Source organism: Arvicola amphibius, chromosome 4, assembly GCF_903992535.2.
Source record: "Arvicola amphibius chromosome 4, mArvAmp1.2, whole genome shotgun sequence".
In the NCBI taxonomy this organism is placed as follows: Eukaryota; Metazoa; Chordata; class Mammalia; order Rodentia; family Cricetidae; genus Arvicola; species Arvicola amphibius.
The window spans coordinates 4,668,759-4,690,862 of NC_052050.1; the positions used below are offsets into that span (position 1 = coordinate 4,668,759).

Consider the following 22,104-nt stretch of genomic DNA (forward strand, 5'->3'; position numbering starts at 1 on the left):
CATGGTTTATTCACCGCAAATAAGGTCACCCTGCTCTGCCCACTTCCTTACTTCTCTATCCTATGCCTGGGGGTGGCTATCTGTGGTGGGCAAGCTGTGGCAGACCCTAGCCTGGCTACCTGCATAGAAACATCAAATACAGGCATCACAGCAAGGGGCTTCACCCCGCCAGGAAAGTCATGTAGGGAGTCATGTCTCAAAGGCAGCCAAGACGTGTGCTCGCAAGCTGCTTACCTGGGCCTGTGGGATCCGCAAGCCTCCGTAGGCGGCCGCTGGAGGTCCGCGTGACTCCTACAGGAAGAAACAAAGAGAAAAGGTCACACAAGGCCGCCAGGCTCCATCTCCTGGTGGGTGGCAAACACAGGCGTATCCCCCACAGTGCACCTGCCACGGGCTGCAGAACCAAATAAACCCAGACAGGTCTCCACCTGTCCCTCGGAACAATGACAGCCACCCACCTGGACGCTTCACACAACTGACACAGGACCCATTGTGCACATCAGGGAGCTGAGTCTCAGGGTAACCTGCCTGGGGCCACAGAGCAACCAGAAGTTGGATCCATAGTGAGAGTCCATGTCTGGGTGCAGGTCAAATATCCTCACAGTGCAGACGGCTGATGGAGAGGGGCTAGAACTCAACCCAACCAACCACTTAAGGCCCATACCTGGCTGGGCGGTGGTGGCACACCCCTTCAATCTCAACTCTCGGAAGGCAGAGGCAGACAGATCTCTGAGTTCAAGGCCAGCCTGGTCTACAGAGTGAGTTCCAGGATGACCAGGGCAATCAGAACTACAGAGAAAGATTGTCTTAAAAAAAAAAACTCACACCTGCTCAATCAATAGGGTTTCCCCGGACACAAGAACTGGAAGCCCCATTCATCCTCCAAGTCATCCTCCCTCCAGGCTGCATTGAGGGAAGGTGGGATGTTCTCTCTCTGCCCTAAGAGGGAACACAGGCGAGTCTGGATCCGCAAAGTCTCCGCCACACTCTGCCTCCAGCCACAGGTGCCCCTTGGCTGGCACTCCCTTGTTGCAGAGGCTTGTGGAGGGCAAGCCTTAGCTTGAGGACTTCGTGAGGTACTAAGCAGAGCACACCGCATGGGGTGCCAAGAGGAGCAAACTCAAGAACCCATGTTGCCACCTTAACACAGCCAGGTCACGGTGTTCAGGGAGTGACCCTCTTAAATGCCACATAACTATCCTTCCAATAGTCACGAAGGGCATGCCAACCTAGGCCAGAGAGGCTATCCCTCCCATCCCAAACAGCAAGATGGTCACCTAGGCTAGACCTAGGCACTTCCCTGTGCCCTCAGCCATCTGATACACATCTTGGCTGTTAGTCAAAGGGGACAGCTTCTCTTTAGACTCCTACATTCTTACACCACTCATCCGTCCACCCATCTATCCATCTATCCGTCCATTCAACCACTCACCTAGTCTGTAATTCCTGGCCAGTCCCCCAGGAAGGGGCTGTATGGTTAGGGAGATGGATGGCGGGGGGAATAGATGGATAAGCAGATAGACTTGTAGGTGAATGGGTGGATGGTTAAATATGTGAGCAGATAGATGGGATGGATGGATGGATGGGTAGGCGGATGAATGAACAGGTAGATGGGGTTTGTAAGGAAACTTAGAACCGGTCCTTGGAACTGACACACCTTCCAGACTAGGACTGTGATTTAGGTGAGGTGCCCAGGGACACAGAGGAGAAGTGGAGACAGAATCCTCTCCCGAGTGTGCTTAAGTGTGGCTACCTCATCACCATCAACAGCCCATCCACACCGGATGAGCGACACCGCGTCTGTGGATGAATGCCATCAACACCACCTTTTCCCACCCCCATGGAGTCAGTGCAGAAACTGCTAGGAGGCACCACGTAGGTCCAGGACCACCTAGCACTGGTGAACAGCCACTGTGTCCCCAAGATAGAAACTGGGGTAAGGAATAGTCAGCCAAAGAAAGGGCGGCATTGGACATTCCTGTGGCCTGAGTCACTTCTGGATGAGACAGTTCTGCAGGGGATGCTGGGGACAGAGGGTGCCCTGTCCTTCCTCTGGGCCAGCTCAACACCCACACTGACTACCTGCCCTCTGGCTTCAGATAGAAATACAAAAGGATCTGAGTGAGTTAAGCAACCTGGGGCATGTGATCCCTTCTCCCCAAACCCAACTGGGAAAACAGCATGTCTTTGGGTTTCTGGCGCAAAGTTTTTATTTTCTTTATGCTGTTTGTTTTTCTGAATTCCTAAAATGGGCATCCCTGCTAGGTGACCCTGCCAGAGAAGCCACAAAGGAGCCTGCCGACCAGAAGAGGCTGAGGGTCTCCTGCATCCCAGGCCTAGGCACGGTCCTGGAAAGAACCCCAGACCGGGAATGGCTCTGGCTTGGACCTCCTCCCACAGGCCAGTGTTAAAGGCAGCCAAGGACTATGATCCAGCAGAGAATTGAGTTATTTTTAAAGTGACTTTAAAATGAAGAAGATTCAGAAGGAGCAGCGACACACGAAACCTACCATCTGGATCCATCCCAGAGCAAGTGACCGGAGTTCTCCGAGAATGAGGCTTGGCTGCAGATCAGACCTCACAGGTACAGTGACTTCATCCACTAACAGCTTCCAGGTCAAAGGAGACACCACTAGACTCTTCCTCTGGCCCATTAAGGTTTACAGACAAGAAGAACTGGAGAAATAGCTCAATCTACAAAATGCTTCACACAAGCATAAAAACCTGAGTTTGATCCCAAAACCCAAGTGAAACAGCCCATGTAACAGAACATAACCAGCACAGACAGAAATTGACTCTGGGGCTCCCTGACCAGGCAGCCTCAGCAAATCAGTGAGATACTTTGTCTCAGAAAAGCAAGACAGAATGCAGGGCATGGTGGTGCAGGCCTTTAATCGCAGAACTCAGGAGGCAGACACAGGTGGAGGTGAAGCTACACAGTGTAGCCAGAGCTACACAGTGAGATCCCATCTCAAAACAAACAAGCTGAGGGGATGCTCTTTCGCTAAGGAGCCTACCATGCAAGCATGAGGACCTGAGTTCAGATCCCCAGCACCCAGATAAGAACCAGGTGTATTGCATACGCTACCCCAGGAGAATATTAGGGGCTCAACGACCATACAGTACAGCTGTGTCAATGAGAGTCACATTCAGCAAGAGATGCTGTCTTCAAAAATATGGAGAGATTAGAGAGATAGTTCAGTGGTTAAAACACATACTGGTCCTGTGAGGGTTTTGGTTTGGTTCCCAGCACCTTATCAGGTGGTCCACAACTAACAGGCCATAACTGCAGCTCCAGGGGGATTCAGCGCCCTCTTCTGGCCTCTGAGAGCACCTGCACTCATGTGCACAAGCACACATACAAACAGATACATAAAGATAAGTACATAAGATAAATCTTAGCTGGGCGGTGGTGGCGCACGCCTTTAATCCCAGCACTCGGGAGGCAGAGGCAGGCGGATCTCTGAGTTCGAGGCCAGCCTGGTCTACAAGAGCTAGATCCAGGACAGGCTCTAGAAACTACAGGGAAACCCTGTCTCGAAAAACAAAAAAAAAGATAAATCTTATATATATGATATATATATATATACATATATATACATATATATATATCATATATATATGAACACCATCAAGGAAGCTATCTGATGTGGTCCTCTGGCCTTTACATATACATGTGCACACACCTACACAATCATGTATATCACACATACACACACACACACACACACACACACGGTGCAGTAATAAGTACTAGGAGAAAGGATTCTGTTTATATAAGAATGGTATGTGTTTGCAGAGACAAAAATATTTACCATGATTTGGACATTTGCTAAGACTTGAATGTATGAAAAACCACACGGGGCCATTCACAGGTACATTTAAGGATGGAATCTGGTTTAGTGGTAAAGGGGTTAGCATGGACAAGCATGAGTCCAATCCACAGCATCACGTGTGTGTGTGTATGTATGTGTGTGTGAATTTGACGCTGTTAAAAAAATTTAAATATTTAAAACATAAAGCTTAAATGTTGGGTGTGGTGGCATACATCCTTAATCCCAGCACTGAGAGACAGAGACAGACAGATTGATCTCTGAAGTTCAAAACCAGCCTGGTCTACAGAGCGAATTCCAGAATAGCAAGGGCTACACAGTGAAACCCCGTCTCAAAAAAGAGAAAGAAAAATAAGAAAACCCTAAATGACATTATACATTATGAGCACTTAGCGTAACGCCCAGCACCAAATAACTGGTCAATAAATGATGTTACTATTGCTAATTATTCTAATAGTTCTGCAGTGCTGTTATAATGCACCGCCTAGTGTGCCAGCCTAGACCTACAGACGCATAATTAGGTGTTAACAAAGCCTGGCTTTCTTGTGCTGATGACATTGATGAGACCTGAGTTCTAACTGAGACCCCCTCATGCTACAGCCCAGGTGTTGCTATCCGGAGAAAAGTGCCTGGGAATTCTGCTCGACACCCCGCCAACTCAGGCCAGTGAGCTCCTCCTGGCCCCCAGGCTCGGCATACCAAAAGAGGGTGGCCAGGTCCTAGATCTAAGGAAAACATATCCAGGGAGCCCCACGCTGGATGCCAGTAACTCAAGGTAAAATCTACCATCAAGGTCAGAAGATTAAAGCATGTTTCCAAGGAGATGCGCCCGAAGACAACGGAGCGCTTGACCAGGGACGGTCACTGGGCACCATCTAAATCAGGAAAACTCAAAAGATGGCACCACAGACGAGGAAGACACCCTGTCCCAAGAGGCCGGGGTGGGCCTGGGACACATTTCCCTTGCACAACTGCCACCCAGCTACACATGCACCAATTTCGTGTGTGTGTGTGTGTGTGTGTGTGTGTGTATGGTGTGTGACAGTATCCTCCAAATCTGTGCCCCACCGTCTGAGGAATTCTCCCCATGCTTATGAGTTGGGGTAAATGGAGAGAGGGGAGGGACTTTTAATTCATGTATTCACTACTTTATTTATTTACACAATATGCACATGCTTGTGTCGGTGTGCGAGAGTGAGTGTGCTCTCCGGCCAGAGCTCCGCCTGCCTCTGCTTCCCGAGTGCTGGGCTTAAAGGTGTGCTCTACCATACCCTAGTTTTGTCTTTTGTTGTTTTGAGACAGAATCTCCCTCCATAGCCCAGATGGATCTGGAACTCACTCTGTACCTCACATGGGCTCTAAAATTCACAGCAATCCTCCTGCCTTAGTCTCTTAAGCTTTAGAATTACAGGTATAAGTCACTAGACCCAGCTGAAGTTTCTTTCTTATAACAGATGTAAATCCTTTGGAGAAGGGGCAGGTGGGTCCCAGTAGACCTCATCCCAGGTAGCCCTTCCCTTTGGGACCTGGAATGGGGGGCTCCAGCTCATAGCTAGGTCAGCGGCTTGTTTGCTAGCAGGTATGAGAAGCCCAATCAGCATTAAGGGCTGCAGGTAGGCCTGGTGTACAGATTCTAAGGTTGTCACCAGCAGCTACTCAGGGCTTGTCTTCAGCAGAGATGGAGCTGAGGAGCTGCCCCCTGTCCATTTGTCTCCCTGCTCCCACCCCTGGCATGGCCTTTGGTCTCTGAAGCTGGCACTAAGTGGCGCACTGTGGAGCTTTGGGGCTGAGAGACCCTGAAGAGCCTCTCTGCCAGCCCAGGGCTTCTGGCTGTGAATTTGTGAGAATTCCTTCCCTGAGGTATTAGCTATTTTTCTGTTCTCATGCTAAGTCACCAGAAACAAGGAAGAAGGCGCTTGCTTTGGCTTCTGGTTTTGGCTTCTGGTTTCAGAGGAATAAGTCCAGAATGACAGGGAGGTGTGACGGCAAGCGGCAGGCACAGAGGCCACGGTGTAAGCCGAGAAGCAATATTCCAACCATAAGGAAGAGGCAGAGCAGTGTGTGAGCTGCCATGATGTCTTCTACTCTCTGAATCTGCCTCCTGCCTCCATGACACACTTCCTCCAGCAAGGCTGCCCCTCCCCATGACCTCGCCAAACAGCACTGCTGGCTGGTGTTCAAATGTTGGAGACCATAGGGGACGTTTCTCATTCAAACCACCACACCTGGGGAGACATAAGACAATCTCCTCCTCCTAAGCTGTATACCCTGACACTGCCCCCACCAAAAGGCCATGTGATTTAGCACAGACTTTCATAAAAATGGCTGGGAGGGGCAGCTGGAATTTCTGGTGAAGGTCCAGTGACCTTCCCCAGTCTGTCCTGTGAGGAAAGGTCAAGTCAACAGTCAACAGGCACTCCTGCAAGCAGACACAGCCGGTCTGGTGATGGTGGTGGTTGTTTTGCCTGGAGGACCTTGTTCTATAGCAAGACAACTCAAACTACGACTTCTTCCTCCACAAAAGTAAGGGCTGGGGACGGCGACAACACAGACCAAACACTATCTCACCAGAGGCCTCGGTCTTTAGTCCAGGAGATCCCGGCTCTATAGAGGGGAGGGCCTGCTTCTTGTCTGGCAGGCCATGAGAGGCAAACCGCTCATCCACTACAAAATGCCAACCAAAAAGAAGTGGCCTTGGTCTGTTGGGGTTAGCACTTACCCTGAGAGCCCGGCTGCAAGACCAGACCCCACCACCAGAGGCAGTGTTGTGTCTTTAAGAATCTGTAGCTTGGGCTGGAGAGAAGGCTCAGTGGTTAAGAGCACTGGCTGCTCTTCCAGAGATCCTGAGTTCAATTCCCAGCACCCAGATGGTGGCTTGTGACCATCTACAATGGGATCTGATGCCCTCTTCTGGCACGCAGATGTACATGCAGAGAGTACTCATACATAAAGTTAAATAAAGTTTTTAAAAATCAAAGAGAATCTGTGGCTCTTAGTGTGTGTGTGTGTGTGTGTGTGTGTGTGTGTGTGTTTTGGCGTTTGGAGGCATGGTTTCCATATCAACAGGATGTGGCTGGGTGAAGACACCAAGCATCACTGCTGCCCCATGCACCACGCAAGGAGATGAGTATACAAGGGACCTCACTCACTGTCAAGCCCAGAGTGTTCCAGGAGGCGGGCATTCCAGCTGTGAGGTGGTCACACCCATCACACAAGTCGGTGCCCAGTGTGCGTCTGGATTCCCGCTGTTCTCTCAGGTGAGGTTGTTGTGTAAAATACAGGCTGCCTCGCTGGACTTGAATCTCAGCTGTGAGGCAAACCACCTCTCAGGTGTAAGTATATTCCAAGTGTTTGGGGGGCATTCTTATATTAAACACCAGTCCTTCACGTGTGCACATGTGGGGGCCAGAGGATCACCTCGCTCCTAGGGAGCCATCCACCTTGTTTTCTGAGACAGACAGGATCTGTCACCGGAACTAGGGGCTTCCCAGTTTGGTTAGGCTGTCTAGCCAGTGAGCCCCGGGCTCACTTGTCTCGACCTCCCCAGCACCAGGATTGCAGGCACAGGTCACCACGGTACTTTTTTTATGTGGTGCTGGTGACAAACCCAGGTCCTCACGTTTATGTGGCAAATGCTTCACTGACTGAGCCGTGGCCATCCGAGGATGCGGCAGGTTGGGAGCTGACAGATGAGCACAAAGACTGACTGCTTCTTCATGCTTGGCTTGGTGACAGCTGGCCTTTAGTGGCCCACAGGCAGACATTACCAAGGAGGGAGGTGAAGCGATGGAGTCTGCGCGTTAGTGCTGAGTTGTTCAGGTCCTGCCTGCTCTGGAGCCTTAGTGACTGCGCAATGATCGTCCACCAAGAACAACAGAAGTCAGCACGGTAAGCCCTCTCAGGAGGCCCTGTCCCCAGAAGACCACTGGAATACAAGAGATAGTCACCAACAGGGACCAGGAGTCCCCAAAGCAAGCACAGGAGCTGGAGTGGTGTGGAAGCAAGACTGGAAACAGACAGACAGAATGAGAGATGGCTGAAAGGAAAATCCAGCATCAGGTGAGTCCAGCCAGCTCCTGAGTCCTGTGACCAGCAGCCCTCCAGGGCATCCAGATCTCCTGAGGTTTAGTCACACCCCAGGCAAGAACCTCTGCTTTGAGGTGGGGTAGTGACATCTTTTTCCCTGTCATCGAGGCCCACTTCAAAGCACCCGCAGTGACTGTGGAGCAAACTCCCCTGGAGGTCTGAGAGTTCCTCTCATCCCTGGAGAATGATACATGTTCTAGTCCACTGGGCAGTGGCTGTCTTATGACAGTGACCTTCTGGGCAGTGGCTGTCTTATGACAGTGACCTTCCAGTTCTAGGCTCCAGCAAGCATATGCGAGAACTCAGTCACGGCAGAGGATCGCTGCTACTATCAAGTTGTAGTAAATGCAACAGTTTATTAATGCAAAATGCAAATTTGCAACATGCGAATTACCCAAATACAAGATGGACTAAGGATGACCTCACTGCTCCTCGATGTTAAGCTGGGCAAGGTGACTTATGCCTGTGGTCCCCCCACACTCTGAAGGCTGAGGCTGGAGGATCGTCGCGAACCCAAGGCCAGTCTGGACTACACAGGGAAAAGGCCTGGCATGCTGGCATTTCACAACGTGACCATATCCTATTCAGACCACATCTCAGGTGCTCAAGTGTGTCAGAATGCCCAGACTGGGGGTTGAGGGTAACAGAACTCCAACTCCCCCACAATTCAGGAGACCACGTGTAAGACCAGCATGCAGCCGGAACCGGTTTACTGTGGAGTCTCGCCATCACCTTGTTTTCCTGTGGTCCTTCTGACACACCTGATGTGGACTCTGGTGTCTCCTCCCCCTCTCATAAGGATGCTAGTTCTATGGACTCAATCACCTCCCCGTGGAGGCTGCACATCCAGATAGTCCCACCGAGGGTTAAGACTTCACTCTGGAACTTGGGGGAGAGCCGGGTGTGGCAGTTTGGATGAAGATGGCCCCCACATGCTCATATGTTTGGATGCCTGGTCCCCAGTTGGTGAACTGTTTGGGAAGGATTAGGAGGTGTGGCCTTGTCGGAGGAGCTGCATCACCGAGGGTGAGCACTGAGGTTTCAAAAGCCCAGGCCAGACCCAGTGTCTCTCTGCCTGCTGCCTGTGGATCAGGAAGTAAAGCTCTCAGCCCCTTCCCCAGCACCATGTCTGCCTGTGTGCGGCCATGTTCCCTACCATGACGGCAATGGACTCACCTCTGAAACTGTAACCAAGACCCCAGTTAGATGCTTTCCTTTATGAGCATGCCGTGGCCATGGTCTCTGAGTGGCAGAGCAGTGTCTGAGACTTACGAGGACAACTGAGTCCACAGTGGGAGGACGCTAACCTTACAGCCTGACTTTCCCACTTAGAGCAAAGGGAGAGCAAGAACAGATGCGGTCGTAGAGCGAGCGGGGTGAAGTGGCTGACGCCAGAAACAGGGCCATCAAACACCACGGAAGCAATGTTGGGGGACAGGTGTATGGGAGCAGGAGGACACAGCTTTTCTCCATACACCCTGTCCTGGTCTCCTAGAATCACCCTTCTTGGACCCTCCAAGCACTCTTTGGTGTGCCCAAGCTGATGTATTAAAGACTACGGGGACAGGGCCCTCAGATCTGCTGGGTTTAAGCTGAGTTCAACCAGAGAGAGCTTAGGAGGTGTTGAGTACAAGAGACAGCCAAGAAGTTTCTCCCCTTCTCTGCCTCGAAAGGTGTCCCCAGCAACAGGTTCTGCCCCTTGGTGGCTTTGGTTCAGACTGCAGAAGTTCCTTTTGCTCAAGTCCCCTACAGCTGAGGGTAGGCCCTGACATCTAGTTTCAGAACTCTCCCGCAGATCTCTGAATGGAAGCCATGATCTGGGGACTCCTGTAGGAGCCGCGCAGCTCAGTGGAATAGAAAGCTATTCCACTTGGCACTGGTGTTTATGGAGTACCCGGTTGTTTCCATGTGTAGCTCGGTTATGGCTCAGCATCCCGAGGTAGAAACGGAGCCCAGGAATTCTCTCTCCACTTCCGGATCCAGTTCCACCTCCAGTACATAATCCAAAATCATAGACACTGTGGTGTTCTGCAGCTCTTGGCGCCAGAACCCCGCGGGCAGTAGGGAGGGGCAGGATTTGAAATGCTGAGAGCCAGGAGCGAGCAGTCTCGGAGAAGCCATCCCAACAGCCAGGGGAGGAACTACACACAGAGGGTTCTGTTCTCCTGCAGCCTGAGTCAGAGATGGAGTTCTGATCACAAGAGCAGCGGGGGGACGGATCTGATTATGACACACGTTTGTTCTCTCATGCTGCTGGCTCTTGACTGGAATCATTCTGCCAGGGCAGAGCAGAAAAACTGCACCCACTGCTGACTCTCCACAAATCTGCACCCCGGGGGCCTCGAGAGATGGCTCAGCTGGTATAGGGCTCTCGCTGCACAAACACAAGGACCCGAGTTCAGATCCCCTGCGCCCACATCCCAGCATCCACACTCAGCTGGTGCGCAGTCGTGATCCCAGCACTGAGGAGGTGGAGACAGGAGGATCCTGGGACGCACTGGCCAGCCAGTCTAGATTAATGGGTGAATTCCAGGCCAATGAGAGACTCTGCCTCAAAAACAAGGTAGAGAGCAACTGAGGAACCCTACTCAAGGTCGGTCTGTGGCCTCCAGTCACAAGGCCATGCACTCCCACAGGCAGGAACATGCACATACACGCACCCCCCTTCATCCCTTTCTCTCCTTCTGCAGGAATCTCAGCCAACGAAATAAATAAAAACTTCCATCTGACATGGTGGCACAAACCTTAAACACTGGCCCTTAGGACACAATCTTAAATTCCAGTCCAGCCTGGACTATAAAGTAAGAGTCTGTCTCAAACCCCCACTGAAAAGATGGAGGGGGTAAGAGGAGGGGAAGGGGAGGGTAGGAAGGGGAAGAGGAAGAGAAGGAAAGGGATGTGGCCACTCAGACTTCACTTTCTCTTCTCTCCAGAGAAAATGAAACACAGGTCTTGGTGAAGAAGCAGAGCCAAAAGAAAGTCACAAAAATGTTACTTTGGAGAGGTGACAGGCTAAATGATACTCTTCTAGATTCTGTGATACTTCCGATACTTAATAGCTGTTTCTAACGCACAGTCTAAACTACAGGTGATCCCTGCTCTCAGCAGGCAAAGGCAAGAGGTCGGCTCAGAATTCCAAACCAACCAGTAATACAGAGTGGGACCCGGGCTCAAGGAGAAACAAATGAGCAGAATCGCAAACTGGAAACTGCCCCAGCATTTCTGTTGCTACCGTGTGCTGACGAGGGAACTGAGGGCAGGGGCTCAGGCACCGACCTTCATGAACTCCAGCCCTCATAAGTCCTACCTTTTAAGAACTGTTTAAGAGAGCTGGAGAGTCAGCTCAGTGGTTAAGAAGAGCACTGGCTGTCCTTACAGAGGACCAGGGTTCAGTTCCCTGCACAGACATAGTGGCTCACAACCACCTACAACTATAGTTCCAGGGAATCCAGGGCTCCTCTGACCTCTTAGAGCACCAGGAACTCATGCAATGCAGACAAAACCCTCATGAACATAAAACAAAATAGATACATCTAAAAGAAAAAAATTAGTGTTTAAGCACACAATTTGGATTTTATTTGCTATTTGACTTTTTAGTTCTTCTGTATTGAAAAGCATTCCCAGAAGCTGCTGGGGAGACGGCCCAGTTAGTTGGTCAACTGCTTGACACACAAGTATGAGCACCTGGGTTTGGACGGCAGCGTCCGTTGAAATCCTAGTACCAAGGAGGCAGAAACAGGAGGGTCCCTGGGGCTCACTGGTCAGCCTAATGAGCAAGCCTTAGGCCAGAGAGAGAGCCTGTCTCAGAGATGTCTCAGTGCTTACGAGGGCTTGCCGCTCTCACCGAGGACCCAAGTGCAGGTCCCAGCACCCACATTGGATGATGACTCACAACCACCCACAAATCTAACTGGGGGGATCTGGCTCCTCTGGCCTCTGTTGGTATCAACACTTATGTGTACTAACACACAGAGAAACAAATATAAACACACATAATGAAAAATAATAAAGTCAGGCAGTGGTGGCACATGGCTTTAAACCCAACACTCACTAGGCAGGAGGCAGGCAAATCTCTGAGTTCAAGGCCAGACTGCTATAGAGTTCCAGGACAGCCAGGGATACACAAAGAAACCCTATCTTGAAAAATCAAAATTAAAATAATTTTTAATTAAAAATAATTTTTAAAATCTTGGGAAAAGAGCCCCTTGTATCCCTTGTATTAGGGTTCTCTAGAAGAAAAGAACTTATAGGATGAATCTAAACACACTAAAAGGAAATTACAAAAAATAAAAAAATAAAAGCCAAGTGTGGTGGCACACGCCTTTAATGCCAGCACTCAGGAGGCAGAAGCAGGTGGACCTCTGTGAGTTCGAGGCCAGCCTGATCTGCAGAGTGAGTTTCAGGATAGTCAAGGCTATACAGAGAAACCCTGTCTTTAAAAATAAAGAGTAAAGAAAAGAAAAAGAAAGAGAAAAAGAAAAAGAGAAGAAAAGAAAAAGAAAGAGGGGGGGTATTAGACTGGCTTTCATGCTGTGATCCAGCTTGTCCAGCAATGGCTGTCTACCAAGGGAAAGCCCAAGAATCCAGTAGTTGTTCAGTCTGTAAGGCTGGATGTCTCCGCTGGTCTTCAGCATACACCAGAATCCCAGAGAAGCAGGCTCGGTGGCCAGTGAAGGAATGGACTCGCCAGCAAGAGAGAGGGGAAGCAGGCAAAGGGCTCCCTCCTTGCGTATCCTTTATGCAGGCTGCCAGCAGATGCAGCCCAGACTAAAGGTGGATCGTCCCACCTCAAAAGAGCTGGATGAAAAGTGGATATTTCCACCTCAAACGATTTAGCTAAGAAAAAAAAAATCCCTCACAGGAGTGCCCAGCTGCTTGGATCTTAGTTAATCTCAGAGGTAGTCAAGCTGACAAGTAAAAACAGCCATCATACCACTTGAGAAATAACACCCGAGGTTGACCTTTGCCCTTGAGGACATCCGTGCACGGTTTTTATTCTCTATCTCTCACTCACTCTCTCTCTCATGCCTGTGTACACACACACACACACACACGCACACACACACACACACACACACAGAATTAAACCTTTCATTGCAAAACCCCTCCTGAAGGTCAGTGCACACACCCAAGAGCCACAGGCAACTGACAAGGGACCACCGGGAAGGACAATGGACACAGGAGAAAACCCTGGATAGCGAGGAGACTTACCAGCCATCAGACACTGCCGGTCACACTACAGGAGAGCCATGTATGGCTGCCCAAGTGTGTGGGGACACACTGGCTTAGTGCCCCCAAGTCACCAAAGAAGAGTGTGAGTCGTAATAGTTGATTGGACTTGGACTCACCCAGGAGACACACCTCTCTGCCCTGCCTGTGTCTACGTCAGCGTTTAACTGAGGAACGAAGATCCACCCTGAATATGGGCCGCACAGTCCCAAGGGCTGGAGTTCTACTGCATAAAAAGGAGCAAGCGAGCTGAGAGCCAGTGTTCATCTCTCACTGCCTCCTGGCTGTGGATGTGGTGTGACCAGCCGCCCCATCCTGCTACGATGGGCTGGACCCTCAGGCTGTGAGCCAAAATCAGCCCTGCCCTTCCTACATGGCTTTCGTTGGGCACGTCGTCGCAGCAACAGGAAGGCAGCAAACACGCGGTGTCACTTCACCTCGGGGGTCACTGGATTACACGCATGGGTCCCCACAGAGAAGGGGAGATAGAGGACCGCATGTAGAGAGGCCCTGGAAGGACCGACCAAAAGAACGGCAGGGAGACCAAGGCCAGAGGGACCAAATGTTAATGGCAGGCAAGGTCAGAAAGCCATTACCAACTGGCCCGAGGAAATGAGGTTTCCAGAAGAAATCACTGCAAAGTAACCAGCCAGCAGAGATGACTGCTTGCCAAGTGGCACAGCCATCAATCCACCTCCATGCCTGGGCTCAGGCTGGTCAAAGGAACAGATGACCCACAGGGACGAATGAGGTAACAGGGATGGAGAGGCCACACTGTACCCAGCCTCGTGTGCCAGTCCTAACAGGGAACAAGACAGTAGAAGTTGTCCAGCAGCAAGCCAGCCCTGGGGTCACTTGGAGGTGACAGAAAGTGCGGGGGGAACTTTTTGTCCATTATACCTCTTAATGAAATGCTGTACTGGGGACCCTTGTCTGGCTCTGGAGACAGTCCACAGGAATAGCAAATGTTTTATTGTCATTAGTGAATGGGCCTATGACAGAGCAGAATATAGTCAGGCTGGAAGAGATAAAGAAAGAGAGTAGACAGAGTCAGGGAGACGCCATGTAGCCTCCGCAGGAGACAGATGCGCTAGAACCTTGCCAGTAAACCACGAGCCTTGTCGTAAAATATAAAATAATAGAAATGGGTTAGTTTAAGATGTAAGAGCTAGCTAGAAATAAGCTTAAGCTATTGGCCAAACAGTATTGCAAATAATATAGTTTCTGTGTGATTATTTCCAGTCTTGGTGGCCGGGAGCAAACAAGCACCCTCCACCTGAAGAAATGGACATACATGTAAAAAGTGCCAGGACAGAGAAGGGCACCCGAGAGGCAAATGGGCACAACAATTCACTAAAAAAAAACAAACTCTAGGGCTGGAGAGATGGCTCAGAGGTTAAGAGCATTGCCTGCTCTTCCAAAGGTCCTGAGTTCAATTACCAGCAACCACATGGTGGCTCACAACCGTCTGTAATGAGGTCTGGTGCCCTCTTCTGGCCTGTAGGCATGCATGCAGACAGAATATTGTATACATAATAAATAAATAAAATATTAAAAAAACAAAACTCTAGAGTGCAGAGAAGTGGCACACATCTGTAATCCCAACATTCAGCAGGTGGAGTCAAGAAGGTCAGGAGTTCAAGGCTATGTGAAAGTTGGGCTATAGGAGGCCCTGTCTCAAACAAACAGTTAAACAGAAGGAAGAAGACAAGCAAAAGAAGAAAGAAGGCATTCAGGGACACCTGCAGACGACAGAGCCTACCAGGGGACTCACAACTGAAATCCCAGCATGCAGAAGGCCGAGGCAAGAGGATGAGCTCAGGGAAGCAAATGGCATTGAAGCCAGCCCCGATGACAGCTAGGAGCATGGATGGGTGCTGTAAACACGGGTGTGGCTCAGCTCCGCACCTTCCAAGGGTCACACATCACTGTGGAGGGGGAACAGTGTGGCAGACATGGGTGTCTATCCTGAAGAGCCGTTAGTGCTGGCCTTGCGCCACGCGGGTGTCTGGATGCCTGTGGAAGGAGCCCAGTGACAGGAATATGCAGCCGTGAAAGCATGAGCTACACCTTGGATAACTGAATGATACATTTCACACATGTGGGAACAAGCAGGGAGAGCCGCGTAAAAGTGTTACAACCCTTAGGGTTTTAAGTTTCCCATTCAATTTCCTGTTTGCCTTGTTCACAGTGAAGTCCACTGTGCAAAAATCGCCCACAGGCAACAAACAGTGAAATAAAGCAAACACACAAAAATAAACAGACAACATTGTCTCAGAAAGCATTTCCGGAAAAAGCGAAATCAAATAAAGGTAACGTCAGGGTCCAGCAGTCAAGGCTGACCCACAGCCACCAGGAAGCTCTGCCATCCAGAGTGACTCACCCAACATAGCTGAGGTTTTGCCACACCTTGGAAAGAAGGGAGGCGGTACGATGCCAGCGCCGGCAAGAAGCCACCATCCCTTCCTCCCAGGCCCGCGGGGCGCCTTGCAGTGGCCATCTGACCCAGAACCCCTCAGTTATAGCTTTGCCTAGCTCCCACTACAAATACAAGCCAAAGATATACGATTATTGGTGAGTTTTCGAAATGGCTCCCCCAGACCCCTCTGTGCCGACCTGCCAAGTCCCCAGCACACTGGAAGGTGACAAGCAGTGGTTATAACCCACTTCCAAGCAGCTTGGGTTACAGTAGCCTTATCCCCCTGCTGGGATCTGATCCTCTCACAAAGAGGGTTGAGAAAAGAGGCCCCAGGATACAGGGCCCACTGATCTCAGCACAAGGCCTGGGCAGTCTGCCAGCTCACCCGTGCCCAGCCCTTCCTGGTAACCACGCTCACCTGGAACTCAGTTCAAACCTGGGCACAGTTGCCACTACCCCGAGTCGGCGGCTGCCTCAACACGCCTGGCCTGGCGAGGTCCCAGAGGGTGTCAACTGCTGTGGTGGCCCACCCTTTGCTGGAGACGTAGGACTGGGGGTATTAGAGTGTGAGCACGGATGGTCTCGGCATCAGTGGAGGCCTGGGGGGGGGGAGGTGTGACAGGGAGGCCGCTGTGGCAGACTGCAGCCAAATCTGACACAGGGAAAGCTGGCACACCTGCTGGTCCTCTCCTCAGGATCCTTAAGTCAGGGTCAGGTGGGTTGCTGTGACAAACCTCAGCTCCAGAGAGTCCTCCTCCCCTCTCCCAGCATTCCAAATGATACTGAAGGTCAGGGTTTGACTGGTGTCTTGGGACCCTGCCAGGGAAGGTCTGGGTCCAAGGGCCACCCTGTGACCCGAAGCTGGGATTGGCTTTCCTTGCTCCCGTTTCCTGTCCTGAGGTCTCTGGGCTGCCAAGTCAGGCTTCAGCGAACCAGGTCAGATCAGTCCCCGAACAAAGCTTGGTTGTTGCCGATCTGCAAGCAAGGCTCCTGGGGCCGCCACCCCCTCTGGCTGGAGTGACTTGGTGTCATTTTCACCAGGGCTGTCAAGGGGACCCGGGCCCAGGGCGGGATTAGAGAGATAAGACCAAGAAATGGGGCAGGGAGCACCAGTGTCCCTCAACCCTCTCCAGTGCTGTTGCTGAGAGCCGCCAGGGAGCAGGCAGAATGGAGCCTGGGGCTGAGCAGCACCAAGCAGACCCTCTGGAATCAACGGCTCAGAACACACAGAAAACTGTCAGGGACTTTGGGGGGTCAGGGGCCCCTCGCAGCTCAGCAGGGCTGTTCTGGCAAGGCTAACTAAAGTTTCTGGAGCAAGAGCGAAGCTATCCCATCAGAGGAGACCAGCCCACCTGCCACGGCTGGCTTTGTTGCTGCCACAGACACTGGACGCCCTGCGAGCCTGGCTGCCACATGACTCCCTGCGCCTGATACTACAGTGTCAACCAGCTTATACCCAACAAGGCAGATTTCTTTTAATTGGCACTCTGGGATCACGTGACCTGTGGCAGTTCCTGTCAGGACACTGACGCCTCAGCCTCTCTAGGAATCCCTCAGAAACAGGGCTGTCTTTGCACAAGCCCCAGGGGGCTTCGCCAGGCACTGGTCCTGATGCTTCCCCCATAAATCCCTCCAGCAGTCAAGAGCTGGGCTGTTTCCAAGGTAACAGCCCCAACAAACAAGCCTAAGAAAGGGCAAGAGTCTTCCCTACCTAAGCATTCACACTCCTTGAGCCTGGGGTGTCTCTCTGGAGCCCCTGACATCCCTAGAGATCCACTCACTCAGCGTGTGCCTTGGGGCCTGGCCCTGGGCTGGTCTGAGCTAGATCTTTCTTATCAAAACCATCTTTAGCAAATTGCAGAGCCCACACAACACTGCCCTTGGACAAACATGCTGAACCGGCTGCCTGCAGGTTCCACGCACGTGGGGCCTCGGGCAGCTTGGGATGGACAGGACAACCTGAGGAGGGCAGCTGAGCGTTCCTGTGCTGGATGGGCTTTCCATGGCTCCCGACAGACACCCACCTGAGCCCTTCAGGCGCGTGGACAGCCAGCTCGCAGTCGAGCTAAGCCAGCTGCTTCTAAGTGGCAACCCTTTGTCCTCTCTGCTGCCATCCTGGTTTAAGCAGGTCCCACAGGTTTCGGGTAGAAAGTGGGTTATTGAATACTCCATCCAGCACACTGCACTCTCTTCTCCGCAGAGTGGGAAGCAGGAGAGAGGAGGAAGCAGGGGCAGGCAGGATAGATGGCCGACCGTGTCTGAACTTGCCTTCCCACCTCCCCAGTGGTCTGGGAAGGGCTGGCTCCTGACTTGTGCTCAGTCAGCTCTCCTGGGACTAGGGACCTCAGGAGCTAGGTAAGTATGGGACACAGCCATAGACCAGCTGCTGTGGGAGGCTGCTCTCCAGCCCCATATCCCTTGGATGCAGCCGAGCAAACAGCATGACCATGAGGAGACAAGAGGTGGCCCGAACTGGCACCAAGATGTGGAGGAACCAGAAAGTCATCCATTCCCACGCTTGCCAACATGTGGGTAGCTTACTCAGAAGGGACCTCAGAAGGTGCATCCTCTGCCCTTCCAAAGCCCCCTAGAGCGATGGGCAGGGATGAACCCTCATCTCTGTGGACCTCCTAGGACTGAATCCCTGCACAGTATAGAGCTAGCGAAGCCAGCCACCTGCTTTGAGAGTCTCCTGAAAGCCACACGAGTCGCAAGACAACTTCAAAGTGCACACAGAGATCCACTTGGCCAGTCTGGTGGCTCACAGTTAAGTCCCCCAGCCTCTGCCACCAAAGACTTCCAAGCAAGCCAAGGGCACTGAAGGGGAATTCCAGGAGACTCACTGGTTGTGAGAAGCTAAGTTCAAGACCCCAAAGAACAAAAGGTGTGGACTGCAGCTGGCTCCAGTGCAGAGGGGCCTCCAAACCTCCAGTCGAGAGGAGCCATGGGTCCCCCTGCACAGGGTAACACATGGCCTCCCGGTCCCTCCTAACGGCCTAGGGAAATCATGCTTGGATAGAGTTGGAGAGTTAGAACAGGTACTTCTGAACCTGTTCCTGTAGAAAACCACGGTCACAACCAAGCTTTGTCCCTGTTTAACAATGAGACACGTGAGATGAAGTATTCCGGTCCCCGCAGCACCGGGGACTTAATCCCAAGAGCCTCACAGTTTCAAGTTCCCACCTTAACCATTGGGCCACACTGCTTCAGCTTGCCACAGAAACAAAAGGGAAGATGGATGTGTTCAGGGAGAGCTGGGGCTCTAAAGGGGCCGCCAGAGGGTCCCCTAAATGCCCTGCACATTCCCCACCTGGGAAAATCCTTTTTATTCTCCACTGCATCAGACCCCTTATTCCTAGAGGTCACCCCAAAAGCCCCACCCCTTCCTCCCAGGTGCCCTGGGCTGCTTCAGAGGAGACAGGGTTAGCAGTGAGCAGCTATCTTACCCAGATCTTGCCTCCCCAGTGACAAGGCAAGCTCCTGCAAGCTAAGAGCTTGTCCTGCTACTGCTTCTGTGCCCTCTAGCCTGACTATGGGCACCCACTACACACAGCATATTTGGTGGCTGTAGGTAAAGCCATGGGGTCACTCCGGACAGGCTTCTCATCTCCTTTCTCGAGCGGCCCAGGAATGCTCACGGCTGTTCCCTGACCACAGTGTGGCAGCCAGTTCATGTGTTTCATAAACAGGTCTAGAAGTGATAATCCCACTCCGTCTATGGGAAAGACACAAACTTTACTGGTTGCCCTTGGATTTTCAGGTGCTGGGGAGATTTTTAACATTCTTTGCTACTTTGCTTGAGTTTCTGGTGGCAATGGCTCTTAAGAGTCAATCTGACTTTGGCAAGAGACCCTACTCAGAACAGGGCTGGCTCCGGGAGAGCTGGAGGACACTGGTGTGGGTTGAACGCCTACCACCCAACTGCAACAGAGTGACCCAAGTACCCCTTGGCACTCTGCCAGGCAGGGAACAAACTGGATATGGTCCAGACCCTCCCTCTGCCCATCCTCCAGGGGCCCTACCCCTTTAGGTAAACAGAATGAAACAGAGAGCTTGCTTTTCTAGGGGCTGGAAGCTGGACTTCCACACGCCTCTCACAGAAAGTTTCATATTTTTGCAAAAATGTACCTGGTCAAGGTTGGGTAGGCATAGGAGAGATGCTGGGGCAAGTACTGGCCTTCACACCATCCCCAGAAACTCCAGGCTTTAGACTCCCCATTCTGACTTGGGGGGTGGCTTTCTGGGGTTTGTGCAGTAAGCCAGGCACCTGTGAGCTGGGAGGACCTGGGTACCTCAGTGTCCAGACCCACCAGTCGGGACGTGTGAGGAGACGCGAACCAAAGCACAGGTATCGGCCATCCCCAGGCCAGCCAGAGAGCCCAGGAAAGGGCCCCAATGCCCAAAACCATTCCAAGCATCTGGAGCATGCTGGGGAGGGAGAGGGGCCCAGTGCCAAACCAGAGCACACACCACCTGGAAACCCCCACCTCCCCCACCATCCCATCAACAAGTTCTCCTGAAAGAAGCCAGCGACTAGGGGCCAAGCAGTCAAGTTAACAGCTAAGAACCACAGAGAGCTACTGGTCCAGAAGGCTATTTTTTTTAGGGCAAGCTAAAAGACCCTCTTTAAGATGAAGTCAAGACATTTTGGTTCTTGAATCTGGAAAGCAGGAGGAAACAGAGCATGACCTCAAGGCAGGGGGATGGCCCAAATGACCTCTTCAACTCAGTCCCGATTCACAGCTCTTATCTTAAATGAACTCACAGGTTCTTGGGAGAATGCTTCCTGTCCAAATAGATTAGGAAAGGAACGTGAAGAGAAGGTTTGTGAGGCTACAGGAGGCAGACAAAGGATCCAGCCTGGGTCACAAGGAAGAGTGGAGATCAGGGTTGCCTTAACGTGCTCTCACGGCCTCAGCTGGGCTATCTGTGAAATGGAAGCGTGAAGCAAGAGTGTGAAGAAGGCCCTGCAACACCGCCCCACACACACACACACACACTGTTAGAGTGAAGTTAGCCATGCTAGAACACTCAAGACATCCCGAGACCCAAATAACTGGCCCAACCCTCCTGGGTGGCCCCGTTTGGAGACCTTCCTGTGCCCCACTGGGCCAATGACAAATAGGAGTTATGGCCAAAAAGAGGTGCTGGGGCCTGGTCCAGACCCCTCCATCCAGCCCCACCCCACCAACACACCCGGAACGCAGCCAGGTGCCTCAAGCGCCACCAATAAGTCAAACATTCCGCTGACAGGGAGAGGGGGACGCCCCCAGAGCAGCCCCTCGCACTCTAGAGTGAGCCAAGTCTTCGAGGGACAGCGGAAGGGCAAGATCAGAAGAAACTCCCTGCGGCAGAGGGCAAGAGACTTGCACAGCGGCCTCCTCCAGGCCCTGGCAGCCCCGGGGGTCTGAGCATAGGGGAAAGCCAAGGGCGTGGAGAACAGAGCTCACGCGTGGAGCGCCCCACAATCACCATCCACAGATGGAGGGGGCAATCCAGCCCGGGACTATAGACTGTCCAGGGAGTACAACGTCCCGCGAGGTTTGAGCCACCGGACCGACTTGGTTCCTGGGTGGCCTCGTCCACCGGCCACCAGCGCTCAGGTGGCACGCGCAGGTCCCCGACGCCGACCCTCCCCACGCCGGGCGCGACGCCCACCTGAATAAGACTTCTTCATGGTGCCGCCGTGGCCGCCGCTCCAGGAAAGTGTGGCGGCGAGGCCGCGGGGCCCGGGCTCCCAGGTGGCTAATTCGCGGCCGCTGGAGGGCGGGAGGAAGGCGGGAGCACGGCCGCCCCGCCCCGTCGAGGTGCGCGCCCGCCCCGCCCCGCCCCGCGCCCCCACGCAGGTGCGTCCCGCGCCACCCGCCACACCACCCCTCTGAAGCCGAAAGTTAGCCACTGCAACTTTTCCCGGGTTAGGCGGGAGCAGCCGGCGGAGGAGGCATCCTGGAGGCCCACGGGCCACCACAGGACAGTCGCGGGGTGCGTGGGGGTTGGAGTGGGGAACGGGACGCTGGCTTAAATGAGTCAGGCTGATCACCACCCACGGGTACCGCACGGGCCGCGCTGGCTGCCCCATGGGCCTGGACCTCCGTGTCTTCTTCCAGAACCTTGGGTCTAGTCATCATTTCTGCCGCATCTGATACTGAAGAAGCATACACTCTCTGCTCCTGCCTGGCTCCATGTCCAGGGGCCCCGAGTCTCTACAGCAGGGGAATCTGGAACTCCGTAGCTACGCGCAGTTCTTACTTTTAAATTCTTAAAAATGAATGCATGTAATCTCAACACGTTGAAGGCTGAGGCAGGTGGATCACTACAAGTTTAATAGCAGCCTGGTTGTACAGTGAGTGCCAGGCCAGCCAGAACTATGAACCAAGATCCTGTCTTTAAACGAGCAGGCAAACAAACCAACAAAAAGGGGCCAGGAGGTGGTGGCTCAAGTCCAGCATTCTGGGAGGCCGAGGCAGGGGTATCTCCGAGTTTGAGGCCAGATTGGTCTACAGAGTGAGTTCCAGGACAGTCAGGGCTGCTCAGAGA

At 52.4% G+C, this 22,104-nt stretch overlaps 1 protein-coding gene across 1 annotated transcript in view; it reads right to left on the bottom strand.

Annotated features, from left to right (window-relative positions):
- Septin9 (septin 9) overlaps positions 1-21,337 on the bottom strand; it is a 162,177-nt gene extending 140,840 nt beyond the window's left edge. The window contains 2 exon segments of the mRNA XM_038326391.2: positions 235-291; positions 21,226-21,337. Coding sequence (XP_038182319.1) covers positions 235-291; positions 21,226-21,244 — 76 coding nt within the window. The 5' untranslated portion in view covers positions 21,245-21,337.
- Between the last annotated feature and the right edge of the window lie 767 nt (positions 21,338-22,104).